Source organism: Cyprinodon variegatus, unplaced genomic scaffold, assembly GCF_000732505.1.
Source record: "Cyprinodon variegatus isolate N-32 unplaced genomic scaffold, C_variegatus-1.0 Scaffold12, whole genome shotgun sequence".
Classification (NCBI taxonomy): Eukaryota; Metazoa; Chordata; class Actinopteri; order Cyprinodontiformes; family Cyprinodontidae; genus Cyprinodon; species Cyprinodon variegatus.
Genome location: NW_015150465.1, coordinates 1,433,612 through 1,447,013, shown reverse-complemented (window position 1 = coordinate 1,447,013; position 13,402 = coordinate 1,433,612). Strand labels below are relative to the sequence as shown.

The window sequence follows — 13,402 nt, the reverse complement described above, 5'->3', positions numbered from 1 at the left end:
TTTTAACTTAAAGATTCTTTATGAATCTTTAAGTTAAAAGCCAAACTTAAAGCTGAAGGAAAAGGACTCTAAATGGTTAAAGTCACATGTCAGCCAGAAAGCAGTGATCGACAGCCAGACCAACAAGGTAACTGCTGGGTTCCTTAGCTTAAAATGTGTCAGTGTTTTTTAACTTTGTTCTATGATCACAAAATATCTGTTGACGCGTGTAAATTCTAATAAATCAACAGCCTCGCTGCAATTGATCCCCATACATGGTGGAGAATTTACTATGTTGAACAGTCTTAACTACTTTGAGGGGTTTTATGTTGAGGTGTCTTTTTAGACTTTTTAGTTTAGGCATTGTAAAAAATGAACAGCTGTAGACTTATGAAGGATTAATGATGGGACGCTTTGTGATTTCAGCTCTTTTGAGTAAAACACAATTATTTGTAAAATGTGGTCCTTTGGGATGTGACTGAATTCCTTACTGACATTAGGGGAAAACTGTGTGTACGAATCCAATGCACATCAGAGTAATAATCCAAATATCACAAGGTCTATTTAAAAGCTGCCAGATATGAAGTTATGGAAAACAGTTTTTATCACAAGCACTCATCCAAGTAAAACACAGCCAGATAGTTTTGGCATAAAAGGCTTCTCTTTTGACTGGTTGACAACACTTTATCACAAAAAAACATTAAAAAGGCTTTTACAGCTTATAACTTATTGGTGTGGCAGCATTTTGGCTACATTTAGTGAGAGACCAAGCGTGTAGTCCTTGGCACAGCTCACTGGGCTTTGACTTCCAATTTCAGGATTTTTGCTGCATTTTGACCACTTCTGTCTTTTCTGCCAGAACACTACAAGTAAAGGCTGTGTTTGCAACTAAATCTTATGCAAAAAATGCAATTGCATGACAAAAACTAAATAGAAGGAAAACTATCATTAATTTATTAACTGTTTTTTATGTGTTTCAGTTTTCAGTCTGACGGGCATTCTATCCTGAACAATGAACCAAATATCAAAATCTTTACTTTTGAGCTAGATGCTTGGTTACACCACTGGTAAGTAAAATACTAACAGGGAATCAGTTCTCACATGTCTCCAATATAGATCCCGGGGTAAACTTCGTCCATATGGTTGTTGCTCCCTTTCTTTGTCCACATCAGTCTGTGCAGTTCAGAAGCTGTTGGGGTCTCATACCGGCTCACTTGGATATCAGAGCTTGCCATGTTGTTGACGCCTTTGGGCATATATTGATGTTATCCTTGCTCTGCCTTCACTCTAAAGCCAAGAACAAATCAGTAATAATCTTTGTACAACAATGACGGCTGATCCATGCAAGGATAAGACCTGATAGGAATAAAGGACCAAATAACCATGATGTCTGGAGGCTCTTAAAGGGAGCTTACCCATGAATTTATTAACATTTTTCTTTTGACTCTAGATCTACAAAGGGTAACCTGCTAAAATATGTAACTACAACGTAAGGAAAAAAAAATAGGTGCCTACAACTTCATAATAATATAATCATTTAAGTTTACTGATTTTATTCTACTGAAACCATAAACTTTAGTTCTTTTTTTTAAAGATTCTATGTGACAGTTGAAAACAACTTAGTACACAAATCTGAAGCGGAAAGAAAATAAATATATATATTTTTAACTATAGAGTTTAGTGGGCATTGCTGTTAGGCTCCCTTTACTGTGAAAACCCTTTATAAAATACAGAGGCCCCTTATTTAATAGAAATAGTCTAGTTTTATTTAATAAAATATCTGTTTTAATTTAATCTCTGCATATTTCCAAATGTTTTATGAAGCTTCCTGAGGTTTGTTGGATATTATTGGATATCAAATAGAAGCATAGAGACCAGCTAACACATCAGAAAACTCTGAGGTAACATTTTTTTAGACATAAAGACATATTAACACAGGAAAAAATGACACTGCATCACTGTATACCCACCATCTTCATGGTGATATGTGATGGTAGGATGCTTTTTCTTAGTAGGTATACCAAAAGAGAGCTATCAGACTTGATGCATAAATGTGACCAAACTGAGTCAATTTTGAAGGACAACACATTAGAGTTCGAGGATTTGTCTAGATCAAAATATTTCCATTAGTTTGACTGGCGTAATCAAAGTCCAGACTTAAATCAGAAGGAGAATATAAACGACTTTGAGAAAAGACAGAAAAACAGAGTCCGTAGATGTTAATATGGAAAAGTAATTTAAATATTGTTTTTATTATCAGCTGTAGTTGCTGAAAAAGAGTTGATGCAAAGAAGTTGAATAAAAATGCATGCCACACATTATAAAAAAAAAAAAACGCATATTCATCCTCTTCAGTTATTCGCTGCTACTGAGACATTAAACTCTGAGAGATGCATAGAAAACATAGCAAATGCTGTGAATGCTTTTGAAAGCTACTGTTTACCAATACAAGTTTAAAGTATGCTCAGGCACAAAAAAAAAAATATTTGTGCACAAGAGCAGAATTTGGGTCTCAAATGGATACTTTATATGGCCTGTGTAAATTTTAGATACAGCTTGGAAAAACCTTATTCAGTAGATCATTGATTCATTGAAAGCAAGTCCATACTAAAACATTGCAACTGAAGAAAATGATAAAACTACAGATATATAAAAAAAATAGTTTTAAAGTGTTTCTTCTTTATATTCCTGTCTCTGTTAACGCTGTTAAACTGCACAAAAAATTTAATTATTAACTTTGAAAAACTGTTAAGTGCCAATTTGTGGCTTTTCTTGTTAATCAGGATCTTAAACACAAACTACATTTCCTTGAAATAAAATATCAGTTACTGCAAGGAGTAAATCATATATATCTATTAGCTGTTTTTTTCATACAGTTTCGATTGCTTCTTTGATAAAACACCCATGTTTACACAGCTTTCCACACTGTAGGCTTTAACCTTAAATGCTAAATAACTTTAACGAAAACACATCAAACACATAAATAAGTGCATAATTTTTCTTCGTGGGATTATAGGAAGGACTGTTAAGTAGATCATACATTCAAAGTATTTATATTTAGCTTTTAAACATAGCCCATAATGGCACAGGAGCACAAGATCACATAATTATAAGGTAAACTTATGCTGCTCTTTTTATTTTATTTATGATTCAGCTGTGCATGGTGAATTTATTTATCTCCAGAGAAACGGGATGTTTGTATTCAAGGCCTGTGAACTGTCTTTCATGTCCTGTGGGTGGATCTAACTTGTGCTTTTACAATTTATTCCAAGTTTTAGAGAGACTTTTACTATACATGCTGTATGCATTAGCATTAGTTTATCCTTGTGTGGGCTTAGGACTGAGGCTGCACAACTGACACCCATGTATTGCTGCTCTTTATTTGCTGTTATTCTCGTGAGTGGGGACATGCAGCGGTTCAGAGGGTTTACAGAAAGCTTTTTCACAATGAGGAGTCATTGTGATCAAATCTATTTCAGTGACCTTTCCTTTAAGCTGCCGTGGCATATGGAAGTGCACATCATGGCGACTTGATCTGTGTCACTTGAAAAAGGTGCATGCAGGAAGAGGCTACAGACGACCAAGTGTGAGTATTGAAGGCAGCAAAGTGTATCTTTCTACAACATAAACCCAGAATTACCGACAGGCTTTTCTTTTTCCTCATTGATCTAGAAGTGTAGCCTTTTTCCTCCCTCCCACATTTAGGGCCGGAAAACTGATTTCCCTGGTGCATATGTTGAGCTTCAGCTCTGCTTTCACAACCTTTCTCCCTCGGGCTAACCTGTCCACCCTGCTCCACTTTTGTGTAATTAAAGATACTTTCTATGGGAAACTGCCTGCAGTTAACATGTAGGGCAAATAAAAGTGGCTTGCTTTTTACATCCTCTAGCCTTTTTCTTGGTGGTTTCAAGAATCACAATACCTCCTGCAGCCTTTCAGATGTGGTTAGTTTGCACTCGTGAACAATTACTAAAAAGGTGGAAAGTTAAAAAATTTTTTGTATCGTTTATCAACATTTTATCCCTTTATGCACATAGTTAAAGTCGTGCATTTGGTCCTTACAGATTTCTTTTGTTTCTCTGAGATACTGAAGAACAACTTTCAATGTCATGCAAAGATAATCTGGCTAAATGTAAAAACTATTTTTTTTTTAATGAAAATTACAGTTAATAAGGTAACCAGGATATCCAAACCAATGTGGCCCATAAATAATTATTATGATGGCCTTTTAAATCACAAACTAGGTTTGGCTGAGCCCATTTTTGGCTTAATTCTATAATTAGTCTAGATTACTGTCTAAACAGTAGGATTAAGAAATTATTTAAAAAAGTCTGACATTTCCAAATGTTTCTTCTGGCATAAAACACAGCATATACATATCAACAATCAAACATGGTGATGGCAGTATTATGGTATGGTGTTTCTGCTTTAGGGCCTGAAAGACTTTCCATAATTGATTGAATCATGAATTTTGCTCTAAATCAGAAGAACACATACTGTCCAGTGATTAGTTTGTGACCTTGAGCTAAATTATCCAAAAAAGTCAATTCAGATTGGCTTAAAACAGATGAATAATAATAAATAAATAAATGTGACATTGTAGATCAATCCAACATGAGCCGTTTTGTTGATAAACTATTTAAACTTAGTCTATGGGAAGGTATTTTAAGCCACTGAATATTTATAGATTACAGTATTCTAATCAAAAGACAAGAAAATACATTTTATAAAGACTTGTGAGAGAATATAGTGCACCTGCAAAATACGTTTTATAATATAAAAATACAACTTTGGTTGAAAGTTTTATAAATGTATCAGTTTTGAGGGGGAAGCTGTTTTTTTTTTTTTTAGAAATATGCCTTATTCTGGTTAATCATTGCACATTTTTTGCAAATTATAAACATTACCTTGACAACAAAGCTTCTATTGGAGTTGAAACATACTACACTGTACTTAGTTATTTCTTAACACATTATATGTGCAGTAAAATAAAAGAAACAGATTGGTAGTAGACACTTGCCTTGGCTGAAATCGTTGCTTTTCATGGTCTCGCTATACAAGAGCTACATCTAGGTCGAAAGCACAACTATCTCTGCTCTCCTTGGTAATCTACCCTGCAACCTTTTTCGCTAATTTTAACATCTGAATCACAGCCCAAAATAATTCTGGCGTCATCCTGTACATTCCTTAAAGGTTATCTGAGCTGCCAGTGCAGAAGCAAAGATAGGACACGTCTTTTTTTAATAGTGAGGAAAATTAGATCTGTCCTGCTTTGTTTGAACTTTTCTGATCTGCTTCTCATCCATGTGCTTTAATCAAGAACTGGCAATTTGATCAGGACTAGTGTCTCTCTCTCTTTTTTTTTTTAGCTTTGCATACTTTAATAATTGTCATTACATAAAAAAATAAAACTGTAATGCACTAAACTCCAGAACACTGATGCACTTCTGCCCTAAAGCAAAAAACAATAATGCAACCAATGCATACATTTATTTTATTCATCAATTATTCATATTTATGAATTATGACATAAACATTTATATACTGAAAGAGACAGTTTGAAAAAAAAAGATAAACCTCTCAATATTTATTGTTCTGTGATATCTGCGTATCTAAAATCTAAATTTCATTTGTATTTTATTGTAACGTGCACGTTCTGACTGTAGAGCGAAAATGCTTTCTAGGAATAAATGTGTAATACAGAACATTTTGAAATGGTTAGACTGTAGATCTTCGCAGCAGACAAGATACATGTTCATATCCTTTGTGTATCTGAAATGCTTATAGAAGATTCCTTGGACTGTCAAAAGATCTGATGCCTTTTGATGCACAGCAGTGATCAGTTCAACTGCTGTGATGAATAACACATAGAAATTTCGCAGTATGATCTGTCAGACAGATGATGCTGATTTATTCTTTCTTTTAAGAGACAAAGGAGCTTAGATTAAAAAAGAAAAAGATAAATATAATAAATAAAAAATGTTTTTTTAAACACATGTTTGTGATTAATTTGGTCCATAATACTCCTATAAGTTTTAAAGAAAAATTGACTTGAAAGAATAATTGAGACATTTGTGTTTGTATGTTTTAGCTCTCAATCTACTGTGTTTTTAATGACAATTTTTAGATTGATGTTATGGTTTTACATAGTACATTTCTGTAACCACGCCCAAAGGACCAGTTATACTTTATAAGTATCAAACCATAGACATTGTCCAACTAATCCTAAACTTGTATAAAAAAAGAAAACCATGCAAAACATGATAAATATTATAGAACTTTGTTGCTGTCAATCTATTGTTGTTTTCAAGCTCAGTCATATGTTAAACATATGTGCAATAATGTCATTTTCTGATAATTACCCCCCTATCAATAAATGTGATTCTTAAATAAATAAATAACATTTGCTGTTTTAAAAAAAACTGAAATATTTCAATGCAAATATTTATTTCACAAGAGTTCTGGGTTTTCTGCCATGGTGAAAACTACTTAAAATAGCTCAAGGTCTATTGCTAGTGAAGGCTGCAGTATTGTGGTATGTTCTCTTTTGCCCCAGACAGGATTACAACACCCCCTCTAGTCCTCTAGTAAATAGGAGAATGTAAAGCTAAGTTTCCTTATCAAAGTTCAAGTGCACATATTCCCATTGAGATAAGATGAATACTTCTCAAATCAAAGCAAATATATCAGGCATGTTTTAATGTTTGGATCCTTCTGCCAGCCGTTGATGAACTGTTTCATTTATTACTGTCTGCAGGAACTGTCTTCTGCACCTTTCCTGCATTTATTGGCGGCAAAAAAAAAACATCATAATAGATCCGGGATGTTTCAAAATTGTGGAAAACATCTAACGTAAAACATGCAAGATTTTTTTTTTTAGCTTATTAGCCTTTGATTATATGCATCCCCATACAGTACTGGAACTACTTTTTCTCCAGTATGTTACTGGCCACTTCTCATAGCAGGAGGCTTGGAGATGGTAGGGTCACTGTTACATCTTTGCTACTGTCATACTGCAGGCCTGGTGCCTCTCTCTCTTCTCTGCAAAGGCGTGATGGGCAGGTGTGGTTCATCTGTTAATTTGGAGCCTACTTGAGGAGCTTGGACGAGGAGGAGGGCGTCAGTTCTTTCTCGCTACCAGCGTGGTATATGACCTACCAGCTTGCTTCCTCTAAAAGCCAGCTCTAATTCCTTCTCTCCGTCTTTTCTCTCCTAGTTACCAACCAAGCTAACTGAACCTCCAAGCCTGGACCTTCCTCATCCGTTGGATCTCTCAGGTCACAGTCTGCTGCAGCCGTCCTTCAGGAGCCCCCCTGCCTGTCCACCCCCCTACACACCATCACAAGAGAGAGAGTCTCAATTTGCACCTGGACCCAGAACACCATCCTTCCAAGCCAAAAACAACCTCAAACCCAGTGAGTTCAGCATTCTCCACCTTCCCACCTCCTCTGACCAGTTATTCACCATCACCCTATCTTTTCCCCAAGCAGAACCCAGGAAGATCCTGCAACTTCTTCAGAAGAACTAAGTGAATGTCCAGTTTTCTCTGAATTAAGCCTGTTTTGTGATCGCCATGACCCGTATGACTGCAAAGTTGCACAGGCATTAGAGGCTATGATCTCTTATAGTTCCATTTAGCTGTCTAGCCAAAACAGGGGATAGAACCTTGATGTCTGATATTTGTCCCACTTTAGTCCAACAAAATAAGCTGAAAACCCAGTTTTGAACTTATTTTTAACGATCTGAAAATTACAGCTTTTCACCATTCACTTTTCAATCAGACATAGACGTCATTTAGATATAAATCATGATGTCTTTTCAACCAATTTTTGCGCGACAGGAGGAGTCTGCTATATAATTAAAGATAAAGAACAACTAGTCAGCCCATTTTATAAATATTTTATGTAGAGCAATACATTAATTTAAACACCACGGATGTATAAATGTGTGTGTAGCTTTCAAGTTTCAAGTTGGTTTATTGTCATCAGAATAGATTGACCCTAAACTGCTTTTAGTGCCAATCAGCCATTGGTGCTTTGCACATTGGTTCCTGCATGGACACCACATGAAAATTTGAAGTTTTTTATACTTAAAGTTTAGTAAGACTGTAATAAAACCACGACCTCAACAAAAGCACATTATGTGTAAAGTATAGGGTACAGAGGAACAACAAATGCCCTTCAACAAAACTTTTAGTCCTGTAATCATTGCTAAGATATGAGTAAAGCTGAAAAAAATATAATCTGTCAGAGAAAATAAAAAGTGCAAATGACTTTCTGTACTGACAAGTAAGCACATCAAGACATAAGAATAAAATGGTAAAAACAAACAAAAAATTATAATAGGTGAGGTTGTTTTGCAGCTTTGTTTGTTTGGTCAAACAAATCTGTGCTTTCTTCCACAAGACTTTTCGTACCAACCATGAGTCATTTTGTGTCTACTATGCTGATATCACCTCGAATGACAACACAAATTAAAAATAATAATTTATATTTCACTCAAAGTCTATTCTGAAGAAAGTTTGCTCTATTTCTACAATGAAATATATCAAAACACTATATTTACTCTGGGTTGGGATCAGGATTTAATAAATCTAATAAAAGTGAGTAGAAAGCAATACAACTTTTTCAGAAAATATCGTACAACTGAATTACAATATTTGAGTTTCACTTTAAGAATTTATGTCCATAGTTCATAAAATTCCCCCGCTACAATGAGTAATAAATTTATATGCAATGGTTCATGGGCATTTAATGAAATTCCCCCAGGAAAAAAATGAAAGTAGAAACGGGTAAAATTGCAGCACATAGGATAAAAAATGAAGGTAAGAACTGGTGAAGGAGTAAAATTCTCTTGAGCCACTGAAGAACTGTTGCAGTCTTTGAAAAGAAAGAACGTTGGACTTTGGGAAAATTCTGAATAATTTTGTCAAGTTTTTTTTTTTTTGAGAGAGAGAATTAAGTTTATAGCGTTTTGGTGTTCTTTTTCTTTCTTTATTTTTTTTTTTAAGCGGGAGGCATCTGAAAGGTGGAGTTATTGTAGACGTAGATAAGTACCCTGATTACCATTTTAGGTTTAAGATTCCAGTATAATATCAGTATCAATCTAAATATCCCAGCCAGCTAAGCCAAAACATCTTTCTACAGAAATGCCACTGTCCAGACAGCTGGATCAACAGACTGCCTTACATCTTGCTGTGAACCTGCAAAGCGGAATAGTTCTACAGGATCTGACAGGTTTTCTTTTTCCTCGTCAGCTGAAGATCCAGATCCAGCAGCAAAGCCAGGAAATTCCTGTTTGGGTAGATTGCTCTCTTCTGGATAACTTTCTGTAGGGCTTGTTTGAGAGGGAGCTGATGGTAGATCATGAGGTAGGCCAGTACCAAAGTCGACGAACGGCTCATTCCCATAATGCAATGCACCAAAACCTTTCCTGAAGGAAACAACAAAGGCAGAGAGAGGTGTAAGGGAAGGATTAGAGAGGCCTCAGACCTATTAATATCATACATGACTGCCCGTCTCACACTGTGGCTTTTCTTTTCTTTTCTGTTTTTTTTTTTTTTTTCTGGTTGAGAGTTAAAAATAGAACTGACAAGTCATCATCTTTGTTAATTTGAACCTCTTTTCATATAGGCCAGCTCTTTTAATCCCACCTCATCCTCTCCTTGATCGTTTCTTTGACAGAAGCTATTACATTTCTATATTCAGCAAGGTAAGTGTCTTATTATTACGGGATGAACATGAATTTGAATTCTTGTACAAGTAGTGCTACATTGTGGTAACTGGTGACATTGAAAGAGCTGCAAGATATAAGATTTTGGATAGTTAACTCTATTAAATATTTGACAGAGTGAAATAAAGGATTCAATGTGTAATATGCATTAAAATGGAGAAGCTTCTTTTGGTTTTGTCCTTTATGATTAAAATCTTAGAAGGTTTCTTACCACCAGGTGACTTCAGAGCTTTATGAATGAAATCTGCTGCAGGCTGGAAGTAAACGTCCAGATCAAAGTAGGTCGAGTCATCTGCTGGAATGCCAAAATACACAAAGTCCTTGCCATAAAAGCTCTGGTTCCCTAGGCTGCCTTGCTTGGAGTGAGCTGCGTTTAACACATGAGTTATGCCTAAATTCAGCAGGACAGCCTTGTTTTGGGCTACTGCCCTAGCAAGACACAGAGACAGAGAGAGGTTGAAGACTTGGGAGAAAACTATGCAAAGCAGCACAATGGATTTATCACAGCATTAGTCAATATGTGAAAAAAGAAAATATTCAATTAAAACACAGGCGAGCATATTTAAATTATTTGTCTGCATTATTTTTTATGATTATGTTTGCAGATAATGAAAACAATCTCTGCAAAATAAGAATATTTAATGAGACCAATGAAAATAATATTATTCATACTGAAATATAATGTAGTGATCATGAAATGACCTACATCATCATGGGGATCACTGTCCAGTAGATGATAACTGATACATTTAAACAGGAAGATAAGCAACAGGAATTCATAAAGAAGCTGGTTGTTTAGAAAGTCATGAATAGAAGCATCTCAATGGAAAGTTGAGTGGAAGGTCAAACTGCTACAGAAAAAAATGCTCCATTAGTTAAAGATTTCAGGAGCCGTTTCAAATATTCTATTGGTTCACTTTGTTAGACGATTATGATAACTGTATATTTATATAAAAAGCCACACTCAGTTTCTTTAAGAATAAATAATAAATGATACAAAACAGCCTTTTTAATACAAACACATTGGCGCAATGAAAGGTATGTCTGTGGAGTATACAGTATATGTACCCGCTCACCCCCGGTCTGGGTTCATTTTGAAAATGTATTGCAACAATATAGTCCGGGATGGAAACATTGAACCTGGCATGTTTCTTTAATTCAGTTTCTATTTCGATTCAGTTTATCTGAATTGTGCCATGTTATAGAAAATGTAATCTAACAGCAATTTACATGACTAAATCATATAAACATTGCAGTCATATAGGCAGATTCAAATTCATTATATGCAAAGCATTTAGAAGGGGTTTATAATGACTGATAAAACATTGTTTTATGTAAATAAGCCCAACGGAATAGATTGTGTCATTAAACCAGCAAGTGGTAAAATATGAACGGTATGACTCCCTTCGAATAGGAAGGCACTAACTGTAAGAACTTTCCTATGGACCTTAAAGTGATTTCTGTCTCTTTACCTGACTCTTAGACTTCCAGACTGTTAGAGCTTTAATTCCAAATAAAAGGAAAGTTTTACTTTTACCAAACCTTAAACATGTACCCCTGTATGATCCTTTCAAAGCTGCAGTTATTGTGGTTGCTTGTTCGTCTGTTCTACCAGTTTTTCCTTCCATTTGAAATTTTCAGTGGCTTATGATTCTTGTGGATGATGTCATTGGCGGTCTGCTGGATCACTATCAAGTCAGTGGTTTTCATCATGATTGTGTGAGCCATAATACAACCCTTGGCAAAAAGTGATATAATCGCTGGCCTCTGAGGATGTTCATTTAGTTGTTTAATTTTGTAGAAAAAAGCAGATCACAGACAACTGTCTGGCTTTAAGTAATATAAAATAAAAATGTGGTATTCATTAATGGTCACTTTTTCAGACCATGCAGAGCGAAAAAAATATGGAATCATGAAAAAAGTTGCAATTTGAAATAACTTTAGCTTGTGTCATGTCTGTGATCTGATCTTTTTATACAAAATGAATGAACATCCTCTGAGGCCAGTGATTCCATCATTTTTCTGACAGGGGTTGAATTCCAGTGTTAAAAACAGTTTATCTTTCATTGGCATCACATAATACTTTTTTAAAACTGATTTTTTTTTTCTGTTAGCAATAACATATAAATAAATGCATAAATAAATGCTTGTAATAATTCTGCATAAGATATGATTTACATTTTTTTAACAAAATGAGTAAAAAGAATTGGACATTTAAATCAAATTCTATTTTTTGCACCTGTATTGTTGCAGTGCAATTTCAAAAAACTCTAATCAAATTCATACTTACAAATTTCCTATGTATATGTTCGGCCATACTTCATCGATTTGGCCGAGGTGTAGCTTACAAGAGTCCAAAACATTCTGCAGGTCCTTCACGGTTGGATATTCCTTTGCCTTGTCTTTCACCTTTGGCATTTTAAGTTCAAAGTCCAGTCCTGGCTGGATTGCTGGCCAAAATGTTTGCTTTTCAAGGCAGTCCCAGTCTTTCTCCAGCTCTGGATGATCCGTTCCAGCAGGTGCTGTCGCTTGACAGTTACCCAATTTGGGGTTTAACCTAGCGTGTAGTCTTACCCATACAGAGGGCAGAAAAACACGCGCTACAGCAGGGGCTCTGCTTTTCACACACCACCATGGGACTCTAATTTAATCAGTCTCGCTCAATGATGAATCATTCTATAAAGCGGTGATAATTGGGCATAATTATGGTCAAACTGCTGGAGAGCACTGCTTATATTGGATATTATTCAGCATTTATAGAATTGAATCACTCCACAGCATCCTTGTGTGGCTTGTTAACAGCTCTGGTGTAAAACTCTCACTAAATATTGTAAAAGGGAAAAAAAGGAACCTAAGCTTTGCTATTGACAGCTGTTCACGTGCACTAACTTCAACACTTCAGGTTGTTTTTTACTCATTGTAGGGAAATAAAACTTGATTACTTCACTTTAATTTCATAATGATTTTCACTCCTTAGGACTTTTAAAGGACCATTAATACTTTAGACTTATGCCTTATGTCTACATCAAATGTAGACAGCATACATTGAATCTATATTTTAGTACAGTTCCTAACTTTTCATAAATGTGTTTCCTGGAAAAAAGGTAGTGTCTGGGTAGCTGATTTACAAGAAAATGGTTTCTAAGAAATAGAAGATTAACAATGAGTTTCTCGGAAATGATCATGCTTGAGTTCACCTTTGCTATGTTCTTTTCTTTTTTATGATAGATTGTAATAGGTCTGGGTAGACTTCTAAAGATTAAAAGAGAGAAATAGATTTTTATGCAACATTACCATCCAATGTATTTGATCTTTGGTTTTTCATGGGTCCAGAATTTGCTTTATTCTGAAAATGTAATTATCCAGATAGATAGATAGATAGATAGATAGATAGATAGATAGATAGATAGATAGATAGATAGATAGATATTCACTAAAACTGGAATCCATTAATGATTTTATTTTTCAAATGGTGGAAAGTATTTGGGATTTACTTCAAATTTCCAAAGCACACTTGTTTAAAGTTAAAGAAAGATGTCCAGCTTCAGCTGACTCAAGGATGAGTAGGACTGTTTTACTAGTAGGTCATATCTGTTTGCAAGAGTTTTTACTAATGTTTGTGTTTAAAAACATTAATTCACAGTACAACAAACCCACCCTGAAAAAAAACAAATGCATTTCCACAGACTAG

The 13,402-nt window shown here is 35.0% G+C and overlaps 2 protein-coding genes across 3 annotated transcripts in view; both read right to left on the bottom strand.

Moving 5' to 3' along the window:
* LOC107088785 overlaps positions 1-12,134 on the bottom strand; it is a 13,956-nt gene extending 1,822 nt beyond the window's left edge. Inside the window, exons 1-2 of one of the 2 annotated variants that reach the window (XM_015381179.1) lie at positions 12,002-12,134; positions 1,081-1,266 (exon numbers count right to left, since the gene is read on the bottom strand). In XM_015381179.1, the coding sequence (XP_015236665.1) occupies positions 1,081-1,235 (155 nt within the window). In that variant the 5' untranslated portion in view covers positions 1,236-1,266; positions 12,002-12,134. Of the gene's footprint in view, positions 1-1,080; positions 1,267-4,999; positions 5,115-12,001 lie in introns of those variants that run through there. The other variant, XM_015381171.1, reaches the window with a different exon arrangement.
* Positions 6,580-12,238, bottom strand: LOC107088799. The gene is made up of 3 exons (XM_015381191.1): positions 12,002-12,238; positions 9,923-10,140; positions 6,580-9,411 (listed from the first exon to the last, which is right to left on the bottom strand). Exons 1-3 carry the CDS (start codon positions 12,127-12,129, stop codon positions 9,200-9,202), a joined length of 558 nt encoding a protein of 185 aa, XP_015236677.1. The 5' UTR covers positions 12,130-12,238; the 3' UTR covers positions 6,580-9,199.
* Between the last annotated feature and the right edge of the window lie 1,164 nt (positions 12,239-13,402).